The sequence below is a fragment of the Rhinoraja longicauda genome, chromosome 12, assembly GCF_053455715.1.
Source record: "Rhinoraja longicauda isolate Sanriku21f chromosome 12, sRhiLon1.1, whole genome shotgun sequence".
NCBI lineage: Eukaryota > Metazoa > Chordata > Chondrichthyes > Rajiformes > Arhynchobatidae > Rhinoraja > Rhinoraja longicauda.
Window position 1 is genome coordinate 28757341 of NC_135964.1, and position 22639 is coordinate 28779979.

Consider the following 22639-nt stretch of genomic DNA (forward strand, 5'->3'; position numbering starts at 1 on the left):
AATGAGAAAAAAAATCTTATAAGAGTTCAACAGCGACAGCACAAGCGAGAGCTGGACAATGAAGTAAATATTTTTTTTCCTCTTTAAGCTGAACTATTTTTTGAATGAGAAAATTCTACCCCTCCCCCCATTGGCCTCCACTTCCGTCACTCTGGCAGGTCCCGCCCCCTCCCTCATTGGTCACACGCTGAACCTTGGCAAGCTTCAGTTTAATAAGCAAATTTCTAAACTTTAAAATCGCTCTAACTTTAAACATATAAGACCAATTTGAATTAAACTTGGATGAAAGGGTCCCCAGTGCAAAGGTGAGTAAGGTGGTCCTAGATTTGCCCCGCAATTTGTGACGGGGTCACAAATACCCGCCCCCCCCCTCCCCAATCCCCTCCGCCACCGCCCCCTCCCCATCCCACTCCCCTCTCCTCTCCCCCACCCCCTCTCCCCCCATTCCCTCTCCCTTCACTCCCACTCCCCCCTCCCCAGCCCTACTACCCACCTCCCCCCTCCCCAGCCCTACTACCCACCTCCCCCCACTCCCCTTCCCCCCACCCCCCACCTGCCCTTCCCTTTCCCAGTTCTCCCACTGTCTTCCTGTCTCCATCTATATCCTTTCTTTGTCCCGCCCCCCCTGACTTCAATCTGAAGAATGGTCTCGACCCGAAACGCCACCGAAAAGGCCACAAACACCTATCTCATTTGCCTACACCCCAACAAGTCTACCGTATCCAAATAACAGTTCAAAATATCTTTTAAATATTGTAACTGTACCTGTCATCACCACCTCTTCTGGCAGTTCATTCAATATATCCATCACTCTCTGTGAAACAGCTTGCCTCTTTAGATCATCTAAAACCTATGCTCTGTAGTTGTAGATTCCGCTTAGTAAGAAAAAACACTGTGACCACTCTCCTTATCTACGCACCTCTTGATTATATCTCGATAAGGTCTCAGCCTCCTTCACTTGAGGTAAAACAGGCCTGATCTATCCAGTCTCTCTTATAACTCAGGCCACCCAGTCCCAGCAAAATCCTTGCAAATCTTTTCTCCTCTCTCTTGCTTAATCACATCCTTCCTATAGTGTGATAATCAGAACTACAGTACTGCAAATGTAGTCATAGACATCTTGTACATCTGCAACTCAATGCCCTGACTGATGAAGGCAAGTGCATTATACACCGTTTTTTAAAAACAATCATTAGCTACCATTCTTGCCATTTTCCAGATAATATGCACTTGTACCTTCTGTGTACATACCACTTTCTCTATGTACCACAAACATTTCCCGGGGCAAAAGGACACCACTGCCAAATTTATCCTTTTGGTGTAAAATGATTATTAAACATCTGGTTAGCTACATTTCCCAGACAATCCTCCAATGTTACATGTGTGATTAAGCTTGAGATACTATTCTATATTAAGTGAAATGTATAATCTAACCCACATTGTTCTGACAAAACTGGAACACTGAAGTGCTAAAGGTGACAACCACCTCTTTTCCACTGTAAGTCATGGGCATTAGGAAGAAAATTGGCAGGAATATCATCTTCATTCTTCTGAACTATTAGTGAACATGCACAATTTTCCAATCTAAAGTTATCAAACTGTTTGTGCATAACAGAAAACTATCATTACCGTACATCGTCAATCATTTTGTGTAAAAAAATGGAGCAAAATACATTGAACAATAAAAACCAAGATTTCCATTAAGAAACGCCAATCCCATTTAATTGTAGTTGGTTTTATAGCTTATCAATTACCTTTCAATTAATTATTTCAAAGCCTGGCAAATATTTTAAGTAAATTTCTAACATACAGCAGTAAAGCAATCAGAATATAACAGCTTGGCATTTGTGTTGGGTTGCTGCAAGACATCAAAAGAATTCCACTGGATGGACCATTCTTGCAAGCTACCCTAAAATTGGTTGAGAAATAAAACAACACTGCAGCCAAGTTTAGAAGTGGAAGTGGAGAGAGGAGCACGTTAAATATTACAAATAGGTTTCACACTCCATCATTACTTTTGTGAGCACTTACAGCCTGGATACGTTACCTTGTTCAGAGACCTGCACTTCAGAAATAATTCCTGACCCAAAGTGCTGGAGTACCTCAGCAGGTCAGGCAGCATCGCTGGAGAACATGGATAGGTGATGTCTCAGGTTTGGACTCTTCTTCAGACTGAAATAAATGCTTGGTTCCCCATGGAACAGGAAAGTATTTAAAACAATTATGTTCCTGGCTAAATTCAAACAACTAACAAAAGAGATTAATAAAGGGTGATTGTCACCTCCACTTACATTTTTGTTTGAAGTAATTAGTTTAAACGCCTCTGTCACTTGCTGAGATGTGGCTCCACCACCTACATCCAGAAAGTTGGCAGGCATACCTCCGTGAAGCTTGATGATATCCATTGTGGCCATAGCCAGACCTGCACCATTCACTGCAAAATATAACACCCACCAATTATATCGTACTATCCCATTTGACAAATTAAACAACAGAAAAAGCTTGCAAAAAACCCTCCCAAAAAAAAGACATCAGTCATGGAAATAAAATAAACTATTACGGCTAACTTCTCGTCTTCCTTATAAAGCCCCAAAGCTAACCGTATGACGTAGGAACAGGAGCGAAACATTCTTGACGCAAATAACGGAGATCTTCATGACATTTCAGTTAGTTAGTCGTTTATTTGAAGTTACAATAAAACATATGGACATATCTCTTGTCATTAACGTGATAAGAATCTAATATGTTATCATCGTTCCTACGTGATCTATACTGACTTGCCAGACCTTTTATCCAGCAGGCACTTCTCATATATTAAATGGCAACAAAGATTATGTCTAAGCTGCCCTCGATGATACACTAAAACATTACGTCGGTGCTGGAAGAATCTATACTCATAATCCTAGCCACACGTCTGGGTCCTCCCAGTCTTATACGTTGCCTTAATATTAACCTCTTGGTGTCCAAAGATAATACAGCAGGATACAAAGAACATAATAATATGCAAAAATAACGAATAAATGCAAAATGGTTCCTACACACCGGCCCCTAATTGTTCTAAGTATATAACGCAACAATTACCAATAAACATTAAACGGGGCCATAAAAAACTTCATACCCAATCAAAAAGCATGCACTATATATTGGCGTATTATATATATAGTGATTCTTCAATCTTCAAGGCACCAGTCTTTGCTGTACTCGGATATCAGTTTCAAGTAGCAGACATATCTTGGTTATCGGTCTTTCCAAGATGTTCCTCTTAGTCTGGAGCCGAACTGTACGCACAAAACCTTGTGCATCTGGTATGGTCTCCAATATTGTGCCCATTAGCCAGGAGCTACGTGGTGCAGTAGAATAGACCACCAGAACAATGTCAGCTGTAGCGAAGCTTCTTTTCATCTTAGACCACCATTGTCGTTCTTGGATCAGAAGCAAATATTCTCGTATTCACTGATTCCAAAAAAGATCTGCCATATATTGTATCTGTCTCCATCTACATCTGATGTACAAATCTTCCTTCACAAATAGTCCTGGAGGCATTATTGGCGTGCTTTTCAACTAAAGATGGTTTGGTGGAAGCGCTTCCAAGTCCTTTGGATCAGCAGAACTCTTGGTAATGGGTCGATCATTTAGAATTGCTTCAACTTCACACATTAAAGTTTGCAGTCCTTCATTGTCCAAGACTTGTTGCTTAAGAACAGAACGCAGCACATTTCGAACCATGCGGATCAGCCGTTCCCAAACACCACCGTGAGGAGATCCTGCCGGAGGGTTAAAATACCATTTTATTCCTTGCTGAAGCACAGCCTGTCGGATTGTGTCTTGCTTGAAGTTATTGACTGCTTCTCTCCCTTCTCTTTCTGCTCCGATGAAATTTGTGCCAATATCTGATCTTAAAGACAAAACTTGACCTTGTCGACAAATGAATTTTTGTAATGCATTGATGCAGGAGTCTGCATCAAGTGTATGTGCAACCTCGAGATGTACTGCCCTGCTAACTATGTAGGTGAAGATTATACCATACCTTTCAACCAAACTTCGTCTTCTTTTACCCTCTATGGGACCAAAGTAGTCAATTCCTACATCTGTAAATGGAGGCTCATCTGGCTGAATTCTCAACAGAGGCCAATCTGCCATCTTTTGCTCCCCAACTCTTCCCCGCTGCCATTTACACACAACGCAATCCGTTATAATTTTCCTTGCAGCGGAGTTAGCCTTGATAATCCGGTACCTTTTACGAAGACGAGACAGCATATGATTTCTACCTCCATGACCAAGCTGTTCATGGATATATCGTAACAGTAGTGTAGATATGTGGAGGTCCTTCATGAGAATAATAGGATGTTTAGTCTCTTCAGGCATCGCTAGCCTATTCAGACAACCTCCTATTCTCAGAAGTCCATCCTTCAGCAGTGGATCCAGTTTGTATAAATGACTACCTCCTTTGAAGGTATTACCACCTTTAAGCGCTGATAGTTCTGGCTCGAATCTTTGTCTTTGACTGAAAGAGATTATTGCGTTTTCTGACTGAAAAAGATCTTCTGGACGTAAACACTGTCCGTGGAGTGTTGTTTTAAAAACTCATATCTCCTTTTCAACTCTTTCTTTCAGCTTGTCAGGATCCTTTTCAAGGCTACTCACAGCAGCCTGAATTTCCTTTCTCTTTCGTAAGAAACCAAGCTATTGTAATCTTCAATTTCCTCCACGATGAAAAGTAAGTAATCAGAGAATTTGTGAAATTCAATGGATCCTTGACAATGACTTTCATAATAATGTCTTGCTTAATTTCTGGATCTTTAGCAGAAATTATGGCTTCCAAGTGATGTTTTGGCCATTCCTTTGGATTTACAGAGAAATTCCGGTCCTTTGGTCCATCTTTCGCAGCTTAAAAAGCGGTCTGCAGTTAATCCTCTGGATGCCTCATCTGCAGGATTCTCCTTTGTACCAACATATTTCCATTGTGATACATCAGTAACATCCCTTACAAAAGAGATTGTGTTTACTACGAACGTTTGAAAGTGTTTGGTTTCGTTCTTGATGTACTGAAGCACTGTTGTGCTATCGGTCCAGAAGACGGATTCGTCCAGTTGAAGCTGGAATTCTCTTTGCAACATTGTGTCAACTCTGGCAGCTAAAACTGCAGCTGTAAGCTCCATTCTGGGAAGTATCATCTGTTTTAATGGAGCCACACTGGCCTTTCCCATTAGAAATACAATATGCACCTCTTTGCTATCATTTTCCACTTGTAAATATGAAACAGTACCGTCGCCACTTTCGCTGGAGTCTGAGAAGTGGTGCAGCTGTGCATATCTGATTTGACCAAAGTTTGTGGGCTTCATGCACTTCACTTTAAACTCCGCAATCTTGTTGAGATCTGTTAGCCATCCTTTCCATCGCTGAGAAAAAGTTTGGGGTATGTCATCATCCCAACCAAGTTTCTCCTTGCGGAGTTCCTGCATAATCAACTTAGCAGGCAGATTAAATGGTGCTAGAAATCCTAAAGGATCGTACATAGAGCCGACTACAGACTGGATGCCACGTCTGTTGCTCGGTCGTTCCTGTGCAGCAATTTTGAACTTAAACATATCTGTTCCAACGCACCAGCGCAATCCTAGTTCTCTCTCCATCGGCAGACTGTCCTGGTCCAAGTCCAACTCCTTGACCTCTTTAGTTCTGCTTGCTTGAGGAATGGATGTCAATACAGCACGGCTGTTACTGATCCATTTTGACAGCATAAATCCTCCGCTTTGGCAGATTTCAGTCAGGTCCTTTACCATCTGAATTGGTTCCTGTTCCGAAGGCATAGATTTTAAACAATCATTCACGTAGAAGTTGTTCTTTACCGTGTTTATCACCTCTTGCGAAAAGTATGCTCCCTTATCCTCAGCAGTCTTTCTCAATGCAAAGTTTGCACAACTTGGTGATGACATGGCTCCGAAAAGATACACCTTCATCCAGTATTCAATAAGATCTTGCTGCACATCACCATTGGGCCACCACATAAATCGCAGATAGTCAATATGCTCTTCTGATACCTTGACCTGATGAAACATTGCTTTAGTATCCGCCATCAAAGCAACCGGCTCTTGTCTGAATCTGATGAGAACTCCAATGAGTGAATTATTCAGGTCTGGACCCTGTAGCTGTTGGCAGTTAAATGATGTACCCTTAAAAACTGCTGCACAGTCAAAGACCACCCTTATGGTTCCTTTCTTTGAGTGATACACACCGTGATGAGGGATGTACCAGAGTTTTCCATAATTTCAATTCAGCTGGTCCTTTGGTACTCTTTCAGCATAACCATTATCAATCATTTCTGTGAGGAAAGATGTATATTCATTACAAAACTTCTCATTCTTGTTAAACTTGCATTTCAATCTCTGGGTATGCTGCTCTGATATGCGATGGTTGTTCGGCATGCTGGTATTCTCCTGCTTGAAAGGTAAGTCTAGACAATTATGTCCGTCTGTCATCCTTGCCGAATGATTCATAATGTCCAAGAACTTTGCTTCTTTGGACATTTCTTCCTTTTCCTTGCCGGATCCTTCATTGAAGTCATGATTGTATTATTGACCAGAAGCTCCTCCAGATTTGCAATGAATATTCAATTGACAGCCGCAGCAGAAGAGCCATTTCTATCCCTGTTGTAGTGGTCTTTTTTTAGAGGACCATAAATAACCCATCCCAACAGGGTTTACATGGCGTATGATCCATCCCCTTGGCTGTTGACTAGCTCCCAAGGTTTCAATACCTCCGATGCGTAGGTCTATGCCAGAGTCTATTTCAGAAATCTTGACATCCTTCAAGTAAGGCCATTGCTTCAGGTTCTTGGTTCTTGGTCCTCCAAAATATTCCAAATGGAATTTAAATTGGAGATGGTCTTGTATGGGAATGTTTGACTGTGAAACAGGAATGGTCTTATTGGTAAACACATCAGATAGTTGAACAAAATCATCCTTGTCCAGGCTAGATATTTCCAAAACAGAAATAATACGACGAGTTACAGACTTCGCTTGGTTTATGGTACGCAGGAGAATCTTTCTCCTTGGTCCTGAAATTTTCAGCCTTTCGGTACAGAAGGTAGACGAGCTTCCATGATCCAGAAATGCATATGTTTGCAACAATGTACTCCCATTGTGGCTCTTTACTTGCACTGGTACGATGGAGAAAATCCAAACTTCGTTACCGGCCCTGATATGTCCACACATTGGAGAAGGAGAAGCAGCATCACTCACACTTGCCTTTTCCTTCTGATCTGTTTGTACTGGTGGCTTTTCGTTATCCTTTAGTTCCATGTGAAGTATTCCAGGACAATTTCCTTTGCATGTAACACAAGTCAAACGATTCTCACAGCTTCTGCTCACATGACCCATCTTTAAACATCTAAAACAGATTTTCTTATCCTTTAAGAAATCCATCCTTTCTTTATACTCTAACCTTTTGATCTGCCAACACTTCTCCAACGTGTGACACCTTCTATTGCAGAACAGACAAGGGTCCTGCTACTTGGCAATAGGTACGTCAGCAGGTACGTCAGCTTTCTTTCCTTTTGTTGTCGGATTTTCTTGCGCCTGTGGTTCGACAGGTTCTGTATTCATAGCAAAACTGCTTTTAGTCGCTTTAGGCCTTTCTCTTGGCTTAGTGAAGGTAGGGCCTTTAACAGTTGCTGCTGTTTTAGACTCCTCAATATTCCCATAAAGTGGATCTGATAGTATCTTCACTTGTACCTCTATGAAGTTAACCAGGTCAGGAAATCCAGGTGGATGTTTTGCTCTTCCTTGAATCTCATATACCTGAGCTTATAAGGCAGTGAGCTTATAAGGCAGTTTTGAGCTTTGTCTTTGAGCTTATAAGGCAGTTTTAGAAGGATAGTCTTCATATTATATGGGATGTTCATTTCCTTCATATAGTCGAGATGTTCCATTGCATTGTAACAACCTTTAAGGAATAGTGAGAATGCTTGTAATTCTTTCACGTCATCTGGCTTGAAAGCTGGGCAGGCCAATGCCCGGGTTATATAAGCAGTGGCAATCTTCTGCTCATTGCCAAAATGCTCTTTAAACAGTTTCCTTGCCTCCTGATAGCCCTGGGCCGAAGGTAAGTGTTGACAGCCGCGGACTAAAGGGCCTGTCCCGCTTAGGCGATTTTCTTGGCGACTGCTGGTGACTGTCAAAGTCGTAGCAGATCGGCAAACTTTTCTTTTACCCGACGACAATGACCACGACAATGCCGTCAGGTCGAGATTACAGCGTCTTCTGAAACATCGCGAAATTCCCACGCTGTCAATGCTTCTCCGGCGTCCTAATTTTCGCTGAAATCACTGACAAGTCGGTAAGTACTTGAGAGTTTTGAACTATAACACCTTGTATGGGTTACTTAAAAACCAAGCTTCATTGTAACAAGGAATGAACCGGATTTACTTCCAGTTTACTTATAGCTGTATCAAAAAATTTAATTTTAAAAGTGGTTCAGTGGATTTTTGTGAAAAGTGTGTAGGCATTCTTTGAAAATGTAAGGGAGATGCATATCTGGTTTCTGGGTTGAAAATCTGGGTTTGGAGCCCACTTTAAATATAATGGCTGAGACCAAAAACATCGCGAAAATTCCCACGCTTATCTGACCATCAAACTGTCGCCTCCAATCTACCTGTCAAATATCCTGACGGTAAATAAATTTGTTAAACACAAGCATTTTATGGTATTTTGTAATGACTTTACTTATTTTAATATTATGTGCTTCTAAATGCATCTTGAGAACCTATCAAACCTGGGGACAGCATGCAACAGCGACCGCAATAAGCTACGATGCCTGGCGACAAGCCAGCTGTCGCCGAGAGATTTCAAACCGTTTGATTTCTCGGCAACGTGCCAAGATCCACTACAATCTTTGGAAGACTCCTCACGATCATGCCTGCGACACCCCGGCGAACGTTCGGCGACAGCCTAGTCGCCGGCAGTCGCCTTAAAATCGCCTAAGTGGGACAGGCCCTTTAGTCTCTCGCTTGTCCTTTGGTATATTGTACCAGGAAATGATAACGGTCACTGTTATCATCAGTCTTTCTTTCCACTCCTCTTTCAAATGCCTTGATAAAAAGTTGATACTGCAAAGGATCACCATCATACACAGGAATGTCTCTTGGTGGTAGAGTGGAAGAAAGATTTTGTTTAGCCAGAAAAACAATGATTTTATTTTGTCTCTGCAATAGGTCATACACATCACCTCGGCCTCCATCATAATGTTCAGGGGGTTTAATGCGAGCACGCCCCTGCTCTCCTCACCTTTGAGTTAGATGTGCCGTTTCGCTAGCTTTAGCAAATGGTCTCATGGCTGTTTGTTTCAGTCTAACAACCTGTTGCTCCTGATTCGGCCAGTATCCAGCTGCAGGTGGTTCTAGTTTAGCTGATAATTGGCTTTGAGCAGCTCCTTTATCCAGATAAGAACTCCTCCTATCAGATATTATTGAGCTGCTTCTTGATTTCAGTGCCCCAAGTACACCGAGTTTTGTCTTGGTTGTTGCAATTGCAGTCTCTAGTTCCAATCGTTCTTTCTCTCTTCTCAATCGATCATTCTTCTTCTTCCATTCTTCCTCTATTCTCCTCCGCTCTTCTTCCATTGCCAATTGTCTTCTCTTCTGTTCTTCCTCTATTGCCAATTGTCTTCTCTTCTGTTCTTCTTCTTTCCTCCGCTCTTCTTCCATTGCCAATTCCTGTGCCTCAATCTCATGTTTCTGTTCCAAGAAGGCAGCTTGCTTTGCAAGAACAGCCAGTTAGACCTCAGCCTCCTTACGAGCAGAGCGAGTCGAAGATGCACGAGATGAAGAATGAGATTTGATGCTCATTTTAGAGCTCGAGACATTTGAAGCACTATCTTCAGGTCTGATGGAGTCTACGTCCACACCACTCTGGCATGAGGCGCTCTCGACATTGGAGGGTGTGGTCTTATGACCAACTTGGTATGTCCATGCATCAGCTTCCTGTTCAAACTTATTGAGAGCGTCCCTTGCATCCATCTATCTTGTCTTTCAAGTTCATCTGCAGGTAGTGGTAACAATTTCAATGCTTCATAGATTTCATCCTTGAGAAGGTTCAATTGAATCATGTTGAATCACACATCATGTACCTGGCTTTCGAAGCTTAAAATCTCCGTAGTGATTAACGCAGATAATGATTCCGTTGGCTTCAAAGTTTAGCGACAAATAACCCTTCTAGTTTCAATCACTACACAAAACTTCGGTCTCGTTGCGAGCTAATTAACTTCAAATCACTCTCAGAGACAGGTTTATGTTTCACTCACCGAGGATAGCTCTTGTTCTATTCTCTGGTTGAGAAAACTTTTGCAATAAATCACTGCAGGTCAGTTAAGCTCTTACGCTTTGTCGCTCACGAAGTCAAGTTCTGGCTGAAAACTCCTGAAGAGTAGGTTCAAGCTGAATCGCCCCAGCTAAGGTAGATTCTTACGATATTATGGCTAACTTCTCGTCTTCATAAAGCCCCAAAGCAATTATAGACCTGTTAGTTTGACGTCTGTGGTGGGAAAATTAATGGAAAAGATACTTAGGGACAATATATATAATTATTTGGATAAACAAGGCCTGACTAGAAACAGTCAACATGGATTTGTGCCTGAAAGGTCATGTTTGACTAATCTTCTTGAATTTTTTGAAGAGGTTACCAGGGAAATTGATAAGGGCAAGGCTGTGGATGTTGTCTATATGGACTTCAGTAAGGCATTTGACAAGGTTCCACATGGAAGGTTGATTAAGAAGGTTAAATCGTTGGGTATTAATAGTGAGGTTGCAAGATGGATTCAACAATGGCTGAATGGGAGATACCAGAGGGTAATGGTTGACAATTGTATGTCAGGTTGGAGGCCAGTGTCTAGTGGAGTACCCCAAGGATCTGTGTTGGGTCCACTGTTGTTTATCATTTACATTAATGATCTGGATGATGGTGTGGCAAATTGGATTAGTAAATATGCAGATGATACTAAGATAGGTGGTGTAGTTAATAATGAAGTAGAGTTTCAAAGTCTACAGAGAGATTTGGGCCTTTTGGAAGGGTGGGCTGAAAGATGGCAGATGGAGTTTAATGCTGATAAGTGTGAGGTGCTGCATTTTGGTAGGACAAATCAAAATAGGACGTACAGGGTAAATGGTAGGGAATTGAGGAATGCAGTGGAACAGAGGGATCTGGGAATAACTGTGCATTGTTCCCTGAAGGTGGAATCTCATGTGGATAGGGTGGTGAAGAAGGCGTTTGGTATGCTTGCCTTTATAAATCAGAGCATCGAATATAGAAGTTGGGATGTAATGTTAAAATTGTACAGGGCATTGGTGAGGCCGAATCTGGAGTATGGTGTGCAGTTCTGGTCGCCAAATTATAGGAAAGATGTCGACAAAATGGAGAGGGTACAGAGGAGATTTACAAGAATGTTGCCTGGGTTTCAGCACTTAAGCTACAGAGAGAGGTTGAACAGGTTGGGTCTTTATTCTTTGGAGCGTAGAAGGTTGAGGGGGGACTTGATAGAGGTTTTTAAAATTTTAAGAGGGACGGACAGAGTTGACGTGGGTAGGCTTTTCCCTTTGAGAGTGGGGAAGATTTCAACAAGGGGACATAGCTTCAGAATTGAGGGACAAAAGTTTAGGGGTAACATGAGGGGTAACTTCTTTACTCAGAGGGTGGTGGCTGTATGGAATGGGCTTCCGGTGGAAGTGGTGGAGGCAGGCTCGATCTTATTATTTAAGAGTAAATTGGAGGGGATTGGAGGGTTATGGTCTGAGAGCAGGTAGATGAGACTAGGTCAGAGAGAGTGGTCGGCGTGGACTGGTAGGGCCGAACGGGCCTGTTTCCGTGCTGTAGTTGTTATATGGTTATATGGTTATATGGTATGACATAGGAACGGGAGCGAAACATTCTTGACGCAAATAACAACAGAGATCTTCATGACATTTCAGTTAGTTCGTCATTTATTTGAAGTTGCAATAAAAAGTATTGACATATCTCTTGTCATTAACTTGGTAAGAATCTAATATCTTATTGTCGTTCCTACGTGACCTATACTGACTTGCCAGACCTTTTATCCAGCAGGCACTTCTCGTATATTAAATGGCAGCAAAGATCTTTGTGTCTAAGCTGCCCTCGATGATACATTAAAACATTACTTCAGTGCTGGAAGAATCTATACTCATAACTGTAGCCACACCTCTGGGTCCTCCCAGTCCTATACATAAGCTTAATATTAACCTCTTGGTGTCCAAAAATAATACAGCAGGTTACAAAGAATGTAATAATATGCAAAAATAACAAATAAACGCAAAATGGCTCCTACAATAAACTACTTAATGCCAACATAAGACTCACCCACCTGAGCTTGCAGACTCGGGTAGAGATCGATGTCAGGAAGCTCCAAAGAACGCAGAAGGTTCAGCTAGCCCTGACCCAGGGTCTGATCGCTCGGCATGGGGGAGCTGAGATCCCCCCCCGATGCAGGAGCTTGATCGCCCCGACGCGAGGGCCCGTCCACCGGCCACGGGAGTAAGATCACCCTGCCCGAAGGCTCGAGGACAAAGGAGGGAAGAGATTGAACTTTTTTTGCCTTCCATCACAGTGAGGAATGCGGAGGAGTCACTGTGGTGGACGTTCATGTTAAAATGTATTTTGTGTGTTCTGTTGTTTTTAATCGGTATGATGACTGTATGGCAAATGAAATTCCTCGTATGTTGCAAAACATACTTGGTGTAAGAGCCATTTATGTTTAGACTAGCTATTGTTAGCATATTATATATTATATTATCTGAGCCTCCGCTTGCTGAAACCAAACGCGAGGCCGGAAGGTCCAGAACGTCGGCAGTTTGATGGAGACTGCTTCGATAGACGGGGCCTGGTCGGCCTGTGAGCCGGACGAACGGTCGATTCTAAATTTCAAGTTCATTATGACAGCAATAGACCGCCACGGTCACCAATGTGGCGCGTCGAAAAACCCGAAATAAAGGCGAGGAGCCAGGTATTTCGGGAGGGATTTATTTTGTGGTGTCTCTAGACCAGTCGAGTCTGCCAGAGAGAGATCGTGCCTAAAACCCCGCCCTTTATCCCCGTAGCTAAGGGCCGCCCCCCTGGACTGGTCCATTCCCGTGCCGAAGGGTTCGGTAGTGGTATGGCCCGACCCTTGGGAGCCGCCAGAGGAACCCCCCCCCCCAGAACCGGAGGCATGAAACGCTCTGGCGGTCGCACAACCCGACTGGACCGTGTATGAAAATCGGCTGACAGAGGGGCCAGCGGCGGCACAGGTGGAGGGAGCCGCGAAGGGGGGGCGACCTCGCGGCCGAGGCTGGGAAACCCGCACCGGTTGGTCAAGTCCAAATGCGCCAGCTTTAAGCAGTCAATTGACACAGCCTCCGGCTGGCCCCCCATGTCCAAGACAAAGGTTGTCTGCCCGTGCTGTAGCACCCAGTACAGGCCCTCATATAGCCTCTGGAGCTGCGTCCGGTGGGCGTCACGGCGCAGGAACACATAGACACTGGAACACATAGGCGCAGTCCCAGAGGGCCGATGGTACGTGCGGGCGAAATGTCCCGTGGCGGGACATCGGCAAGGGTGAGAGCTGGCCAACTCGCTCGCGAAAGTGCTGAAGGGTGGGTGAGGGCGGTTCCTGCTGCCCCTGCGCCGAGGGCACAAACTCCCCGGGCACCGTGAGCGGCGACCCGTACACGAGCTCCGCTGAAGATGAGGCCAGGTCCTCCTTAGGCGCAGTCCGGATGCCCAGCAAGACCCACGGCAATGTGTCAATCCAGTCCGGGCCGGAGAGTCGCGCCTTCAGCGCTGCCTTCAGCTACCGGTGGAACCTCTCCACCAGGCCGTTTGCCTGCGGGCGATAGGCCGTGGAGTGGTGCAGCCGCACACCCAACAGGTGAGCCATGGCCGACCACAGCTCAGATGTGAACTGTGGCCCCCGGTCCGAGGAGATGTCCACCAGCACCCCAAAGCGAGCAATCCAGTGCGCGACTAACGCACGAGCGCATGTAGCTGTGGATGTATCGGCCAGCGTTATGGCCTCTGGCCACCGCGTGAAGCAGTCCACCACCGTGAGGAGGTGGCTGATGCCCCGGGACGGCGGGAGTGCAGGTGGTCAAAACGCCGGCGAGGTAGACCGATCTCCTGGAGTGGCGCCCGGACGTGGCGTTGGATTTTCGCCGTCTGGCACGGAATGCAGGTGCGGGCCCAGTGGCCAACCTGCTTGCGCAGTCCGTGCCACATGAACCGCGCAGCTACCAGTGCCGTCGTCGCCCGGATGGATGGGTGAGCCAGCCCGTGGACCACGTTGAAAACCCTCCAGCACCAGGCGGCAGGGACGATGGGGCGTGGCTGACCGGACGATGGGGCGCGGCTGACCAGACAACACGTCGCACAGTATTATGGTTCCGAGGGGGCCGAGGGGGACATCCTCAAGGCGAAGGCCAGAGATGGCAGTCCGGTAGGCGGACATATCCCCGTCCGTTAGCTGGGCCTCCACCAGGGACGAGACAATGCGTCGGCCACCCGGTTTTCCTTCCACTCGACGAAGCGAATGGAAGTGGTGTCGGCAGTTGGTGCCGTGCTGGAGCAACTGACGGACGGGGGTTGCCATATTGCGAAATATATGCCTACTGGCACTGCTGTCGGGCGGACCACGGGTTGGAAACCTTTGCTAAGGCGAACGTGAGTGGCTTGTGGTCCGTGTACGTGGTGAACGGGCGGCCCTCCAGGAAATAGCAGATGTGGCGCAATGCCAGGTACAGAGCTAGGAACTCGCGGTTAAATGCGCTGTATTTCCTTTGGGCGTTGTTGAGGTGCTGGCTGAAGAAGGCCAGGGGGCGCCAACCCCCGTCCGTCAGTTGCTCCAGCACGGCACCAACTGCCGACTCTGAGGCGTCCACCGTAAGGGCTGCCGGGGCATCCTCCTGCGGGTGAACCAGCAGCACAGCCTGAGCCAGGGCCTCCGCGCCGTCAAAGGCTGTTACCGCCTCGTCGGTCCACACGATGTCCTTGCGCCTACCCGCCAGAAGCTCATAGCGGCTGCATGATGTGGGCCACGGATGGCAGAAACCAGCGATAAAAAGCCACCAGGCCGACGGACTCCTGCAGGCCTCGCACAGAGGATGGACGGGGAAACCGGCGGATGGTGTCGACTTTGTCCGGCAGGGGAACCGCGCCTTGCGAAGTCACACGGTGGCAGAGAAAGTCAATTGTTGTCACTCCAAAGCGGCACTTGGCGAGGTTGATAGCCAAACCATGCTGAGCCGCTGAAAGAGTCGCCGGAGGTGGGCACAGTGCTCCTGCCGAGCGGCTGGCCACCTAGATGTCGTCGAGGTAGACGAACAGGAAATCAAGCCTGCGACACACCCCGTCCATCAACCGTTGAAATGCCTGCGCGGCGTTCTTAAGGCCGAACGGCATCTGCACGAACTCGTACAGACCAAACGGCATGATGATTGCCGCCTTGGGCACATCCTCCGGGTGGACCGGGATTTGGCCCCGCACCAAATCCACTTTCGAGAAGATTGTAGCCCTGGCCAAATGGGCGTTGAAGTCCTGAATGTGGGGCACGGGGTATCGGTCCGCGGCGGTAGCGACATTCAGCCGCCGATAATCCCCGCAAGGTCTCCAGCCCCCGTTTGGCTTGGGGCCCATGTGGAGTGGGGACACCCATGGGCTGTTGGAAGGGAAGACGATCCCCAAAGACTCCATCGTGCGGAACTCCTGCCGTGCCAGACGTAGATTATCGGGCAGCAGTCGGCGTGCTCGTGCGTGGAGGGGCGGGCCGGTAGTTACGATGAAATGGACCACCCCATGCTTGGGGGTCGACGACTGGAATTGCGGGGTCACGATTTCCGGGAACTCTGCCAGAACCCGAGCAAAATAGGAGTTCACAGACGACAGTGGGCGTGCAACGGGCTCATCCAGGCACAACGCGATGGGCTCCATCGTGGCGGCGTGGACCAAGCGCTGCTGCCTGACGTCCACCAGGAGAGAATGAGCCCGCAGAAAGTTGGCTCCGAGCAACGGCTGGGAGACTTTGGCGATCGTAAACTGCCACGTGAAATGACAGGAGCCGAACATGTGTACCGTGCGGACCCCATAAGTACAGATGTGGCTCCCATTTGCAGCGGTGAGGACGGGCCCCCGCTTACCGGAACGAATATCCACCAGTGAAGGACACTCAGCTCTGCACCGGTATCCACGAGGAAGCGACCCCCGGAGCGCCGATCCCAGGCGAAGAGGCGGTGAATCTGGCCGGCCGCCACGGGGACTATTGGCAGCCGGCCCCGGCATTTCCCGGGAACGTGCACGGCTGGCGGCATCGTCGGGCTGCAGCACCCCAACGCTGGTGGTAATAGCACCAGTGCCTACTGTTGGTGCTGGCTGGAGCCTGCTGGTGCGGGACTGCAGGTGTAGGACCCGCAACGGCCGCGAGGGGCGATCGCACAGGCCTCCGGGGAGCAGCTGTCACTCCTTCCACAGCTCCCCCGCCCGACCGGAGAAAATCAGGCGCTGCTGGAGTGACGCCGACGTCATCCCGGCGCGCCATCCACAGCATTAGTGGATTAGTGCATCCCACAGAATCCTATAGAATTAGTGCATCCCGCCCAGGTGAGGAACATACTATGCACAGATTTAAATCAATCCTGTCTCTCAGAGGTTCCAAATTAAATACATACATGGATACTTCTGAGTAATTTATTGTGTAGATTTGAAGGAGTACCGAACCACAATTACAATCTGTGGAAGTGAATCTGAGAGGAAGCCATTGCAAAAGGTGAGGAAGAATATTGGAGGAAGGTCCGTAAGGCTCCGAATTATGGATAATGATGAGACAGAGCATGAGGGCGAATGATCATCTGATTGAATGGTGCCTGAATAACAACCTTGCTCTCAATGTCAGTAAAACCAAGGAACTCATTGTTCCACAAAGCTGTCTTCAACAACGGGTCAGTGATGTAGAGAGTCAACAACTTCAACTTCCTCGGTGTGCGCATCTCTGAACATCTGTCCAGGACGCAGGCCAGTTGATGGATGTTCTGAACCCCATGTTCCAGTAAGAAGGGGGGATAAGGATGGCAAAAGTAAGGGAACCTTTGAGGACAAAAGAGGCCGTATATTTAGTCAAAAAGAAAAATGAACCACATGCATGGTTTAAGAGGTTGGAATCAGACAGGGCAATTGAGGAATATAAAAAAGATGGAAAGAAGTCACGCAGGCGAAGAGAAGGGCAAAAAGGAGCCACAAAATGGATTTGGCAAGTCTGATTAAAGAAAACGCCAAAGCTTTTTATACCAAATTAAAAACAGGAGGATAACCAGGGAGATGGTAGAAAGATAAGGGAGGGAATTTGTGCTTGGAGTCTGGGGATGTAGGCAATATACCACTGTTGGAAAAGTGGCAAACCAACACTAAATCAAAATAAGCCATGAAAAACTTACTCTGCACACTTCTGTATAAACAGTTTGGAATTGGTTTACATTTAGAATTGAATGTGAAGCATGTTACGTGACTATGAATGGAAACAGGCAATTTTCATTCCAAACATTTGCATGAAAAATGCTAATGTGTTCAAATGACAACTTACCCAAACAACCAATATTTCCATCCAATCCAATGTAATTAAGATCTGCTGTGGCTGCTTGCTTGTCCTGTTCATCTTCTTGACTCCAGTCTCTCTGGGCAAAAATATCCTTCTGCCGGAAGGCAGCATTAGAATCAAAACTGATTTTTGCATCCATGCACATTACTAGAAGCAAAAAGTGGCAATGGTTAAAACTACTTCACCAACACAGTAGCTAAACAAACATTCAATTATTAAAAATTGGCTGTATTGCAAAAATATCAAACAGTAAAAACTACAGCCAATTAAGCTAGGCCAACTGAAACAAAGGGCTAGTGATGGTAACAACTTTACTCTTTAAGCAGCACTTAAAATGGAGGTAGAAATATAATTACAGTGCAAGTTTGAATAAGCAGTTTTGTGCTGTGCGGTCTTGTGGCTATTAATAAATGTACAAAGTTTCAAGAGTCCATTGCAACATTTTCCAGATATCTTTTGAACAAGACAATTAGAATTTAGAAGGACAAGGGCTGATTAGGGATAGTCAGCATGGTTTTGAACATGGGAGGTCGTGTCTCACAAATCTGATTTGAGTTTTTTGAAGACCAAAAAGGTCAATGAGGGCAGAGCTGTATATAAGGACTTCAGCAAAACATTCAACAAGGTTCCGCATGGTTGGATGCTCTGAAGGTTAGATTGCATGGGATCCAAGGAGAGATAGTTCAATGGATAGAATATTGGCTTCATGGAAGGAAGCAAAGGGTGATGGTGGAAGGTTGCTTCTCCGACTGGAGGCCTGTGACTAGTGTTGTGCCTCAGGGTTCAGCGCTGGGCCCTTTACTGTTTGTCATCTATATCAATGATTTGGATAAGAACATACACGGCAAGATTAACAAGTTTGCAGATAATACAAAAGTGGGTGGTTTTGCAGATAATGAAGATGGTTGTGAAAAATTGCAGCAGGATCTTGATTGATTGGCCAGGGGGGTTGAGGAATGGTTGATGGAATTTAATACAGAGAAATATGAGGTGTTGGACTTTGGGAAGTCTAACATGGGCAGAACCTACACAGTGAATGGTATGGCTCTGGGGAGAGTTGTGGTCCAGAGGGATCTAGGAGTGCAGGTGCATCGTTCCTTGAAGGTGGAGTCGCAGGTAGATCAGATGGTCAAAAAGGCTTTTGGCACTTTGGCCTTCATCAGTCAGAGTTTTGAGTGTAGAAGTTGGGTGGTCATGTTGCAGTTGTATAAGACGTTGGTGAGGCCGTATTTAGAGTATTATGTTCAGTTCAGGGCATCATGCTATAGACAAGATGTTGTCAAGCTGAAAAGGGTACAGGGAAGTTTAACGAGGATGTTGCCAGGATTAGAGAGTTTGAGCTATAGGGAGTGGTTGGGTCGGCTGGGACTATTCCTTAAAGCAGATGAGGGGTGATCTTATAGAGGTGTATAAAATCATGAGGAATAGATCAGAGACGCAGAGTAGGTGAATCAAGAGCCAGAGGACGTAGGCTTAATGTGAAAGGGAAAAGATTTAATAGGAATTTGAGGGGTAACTTTTTCACACGAAGGCTGGTGAGTGTATGGAACAAGCTGCCAGAGGAGGTAGTTAACAATGGGACTATCCCAACATTTAAGAAACAGTTGGACAGTACATGGATAGGACAGGTTTGGAGGGATATGGACCAAACGCAGGCAGGTGGACTAGTGTAGCTGGGACATATTAGTCGGTGTGGGGAAGTTGGGTTGAAGGGCCTGTTTCCATGACTCTTTGAGAAACAGAATTATCGATCAAGACGAGAAAATATTCCAGAAAATTGGTTTTACAAAACCCATCAGTTTTTTTTTCAATTTCAATTTTTGAAGATTTCATCCTGAAGCAATGATGGTTGTGTCACAACTTTTGCTACAAGGTGAGGTCAACTTTGCTTTAGAGGTATCATTAAAATGTTAATTACAAACAAGGGTAAAATCACGAACAAGACAAATGACTAAAGATCACAATCTATTATAACTACATCCTTGTGCAAATTATTTGAATCACAGGCTGATTTTGCTACTTTTTCATTGAATGACTTTCTATGTCCACCATTTGTTTTTATATTTAAAATCAATAACATTTAAAGTAAATTAAGGAGAAAATTACAGCAGCATTTCAACTGTTGTGAACCAGTCACCTACCGTTTCATCACCATTTGAGAACACGTCAAGCAATTCACAAAGTGGATGTCATGGAGGCAAACAAAGATCATAACTTTGCATCAACATTGCTCAAAGTCACAATGATTGATCACAAAGCTGGTAGGGGTGAGCCAAGCTTCTGTTTCCAGGATTGTCATGCAATGGTCCAAAGCCGAATCACTATCGCCCAAGAAGATGGGCAGGTGCAGCGGCAAAAGGAAGACTACACCAAGAGATGAGACCTTCCTGATTTGGGAAAGCAAGAACAATCAGCATGATCTTTGTGGAAAAACGGCAATTGATTGTGCCATCGATCACTTGCCCGCAGCAGTGGAGAATGAGAATAAAAAGCAGGCAGTATGAACATACTATAATCAGTGGCAGATGAGTTGTAGTTATAGTTACCAATCTAGTCAATGAATGCAAATACATTCGGCCCAGACTGATCATCTGAGGAATCTTTATGCATAGCATATACAGTAAGGATTTCAAACTGCAATTGTTTAAATGCTTTGAAAATTAGTTATATATTTAATATCAGATATATATTGATAACATTTGTATTACATGTAACATTTATTCTGTATCAAGTTATTTGGTTAAGCGACCCCAACATCTGGCTTTTTGTAAATTACAAAGTCAGGCTTCAAGGGACAGGAGGGTCAGAAGACTGTTGCACAAATGTATATTTTGTTAATCCGTTTCAGGTGCTGATTGTTCGCAGCTACTGAGGATCTTAGAACACATTTAATGATGTTTAGAAAATCATGTCACTTCTTCCCAAGATCCAGAATTGCCGAGAAATGGGCAAAATCAAAAGTCCAGAAAATCATGGCATAAATCATTTCAGCTTGGCATAATTTCCCACAACTTTTCCAAACATTATAATTTTTTCCTCACAAAAAGACCATACCATATTTTAAATCTTTAAATCAAAGATGCTAAAATTTAAGCACTTTGTGGCATCAACCCCAAAGGCAAACATTATTAAGCAAAATTAAAATAGGAGCTCAGTGTACATTACCAATTCCAGAGGCATCCTCCACCATAGGATTTATCTCTAACATACTGGCATCACATTTAACAAAAACGTCGTATAATTTGATCATGTTCTCTGCTGCATCTTCTACGACATTAGGTGGAAAACCCATTTTCTTTGCAAGCTGGAAAGATAACATTTTAAATAGAGAATTTAGTACTAAAATTGTAACCTATTTTTCAGCAATATCAAGCACAAGGTGGAGCATTCTCCAGAGATCTCGGCCTACTTCTCATCTGGGTTTTTAAATATTTCATTGTGATATATAGCTGGAAATTATTCCACGAGAACAGAAAGATCAAATATCAGATTAGCTCAGGAAAATAAGCTAACAGTAGAGAATATTTTATTATGAAAATCTAAATAGCCCATAAGAAATGTAATTGCTTCGTGAGAGAGGGGAAACCGTAGCATTATTCAAGTTTGTGGTGTTGCTTCTGGATCTTCATAACAGATAGACAGGTGAAGACCCCCAAACAAACCCAGTGTTTCAATGCCTTTTCTACAAAATTCTCTCAGACACACTTGGTCCATGACAGCAGACCATTTGTGCAGTTGCATGACCTCAATACATCCAAAGCTTGCTTCAGCAAAGCTTAAGTGTGACAAAATCAAGTCTGATTCTGGGATTTGGATGCAGGCAGCAGCCCTTTAAAATCTACTTACTATTGAAACCTTCACTCAGGCACATCCTGAAGCACCCCTATCCAATCGGACATCTGACTGGCAGCTCATTCCATATACCGACCACCCTCTGTGTGAAAAACATGCCACTCAGGTCCTTTTAAATCTTTCCCCTCTCACTTTAAACTTATGTCCAACCTTTGGAAAAAGACTAAACATCCACCTTATTATAACCCTTATGATTTTATACACCTCAACCTCCTTCAGTCCCTCAGCCTCCTTTGTTCCAGGAAAATAGGCCCAGCCTATCCAGTTTATACTTATAATTCAAGCCTTCCAATCCAAGAAACTTCCTTGTGAATCTTTTCTGCACCCTTTCCTGCTCAATCACATCCTTCCTATAGCTAGACGACCAATAGCTACACTAGTCCCATCTGCCTGTGTTTGGCCCATTTCCCTTTAAACCTTTCCTATCCAGGTGTTTTTCCAAATATCTTTTAATTGTTGTCATAGTACCTTCCTCAACCACCACCTCTGGCAACTCCTTCCATATAACTACCGCCCTCTGTATGAAAAAAAAATATGCCTCAGGTTCTTATTAAATTTTTCCCCTCTCACCTTAAATTTATGAGCAGTTTTGGGTCCCATATCTGAGGAAGAATGTGCTGATGTTGGAGAGGGTGGGAGGAAGTTTACAAAAATGATCCCAGGAATGATTAGGTTAACATACAATGAGTGTTTTGACGGCACCGGGTCTGTACTCACTAGAATTCAGTAGGATGAGGGGGGACCTCATTGAAATTTACCGAATAATGAAAGGCCTGGCTAGAGTGGATGTAGAGAGGATGTTTCCACCAGTGGGAGAGTCTAGGACAGGAGGCCATAGCCTCAGAATAAAAGGACATACCTTTAGAAAGGAGATGCGCAGGAATTTCGTCAGAAGGTGGTGAATCTGTGGAATTCATTGCCACAGACGGCTGTGGAGCCAAGTCATTGGGTATTTTTAAGGCACAGATTGACAAATTTTTGATTAGTAAGGGTGTGAGGGGTTATGGGAGAAGGCAGGTGAATCTAGTTGGGAAGAAAAGATAGATCAGACATGATTTAATGACAGGATTACTTAATGGGCCGAATGGCCTAATTCTGCTCCCATAACTTATGTCCTCTGGTTCTTGAGTCCCCTAAACTGAATAAAACTCTGTGGATTCACCCTATT

The 22639-nt window shown here is 44.9% G+C and overlaps 1 protein-coding gene across 3 annotated transcripts in view; it reads right to left on the reverse strand.

Annotated features, from left to right (window-relative positions):
* The window catches only part of LOC144598845 (succinate--CoA ligase [ADP-forming] subunit beta, mitochondrial-like), a 66895-nt gene that overhangs the window by 20566 nt on the left and 23690 nt on the right, over nucleotides 1-22639 (reverse strand). For all 3 annotated transcript variants that reach the window (XR_013547906.1, XM_078409346.1, XM_078409345.1), the window contains exons 6-8: nucleotides 20785-20923; nucleotides 17605-17766; nucleotides 2292-2434 (exon numbers count right to left, since the gene is read on the reverse strand). Coding sequence is in view for 2 of the 3 variants with exons in the window: in XM_078409346.1 (XP_078265472.1) it covers nucleotides 2292-2434; nucleotides 17605-17766; nucleotides 20785-20923 (444 nt within the window). In the remaining variant the exon portion in view is untranslated. The remainder of the gene's footprint in view (nucleotides 1-2291; nucleotides 2435-17604; nucleotides 17767-20784; nucleotides 20924-22639) is intronic.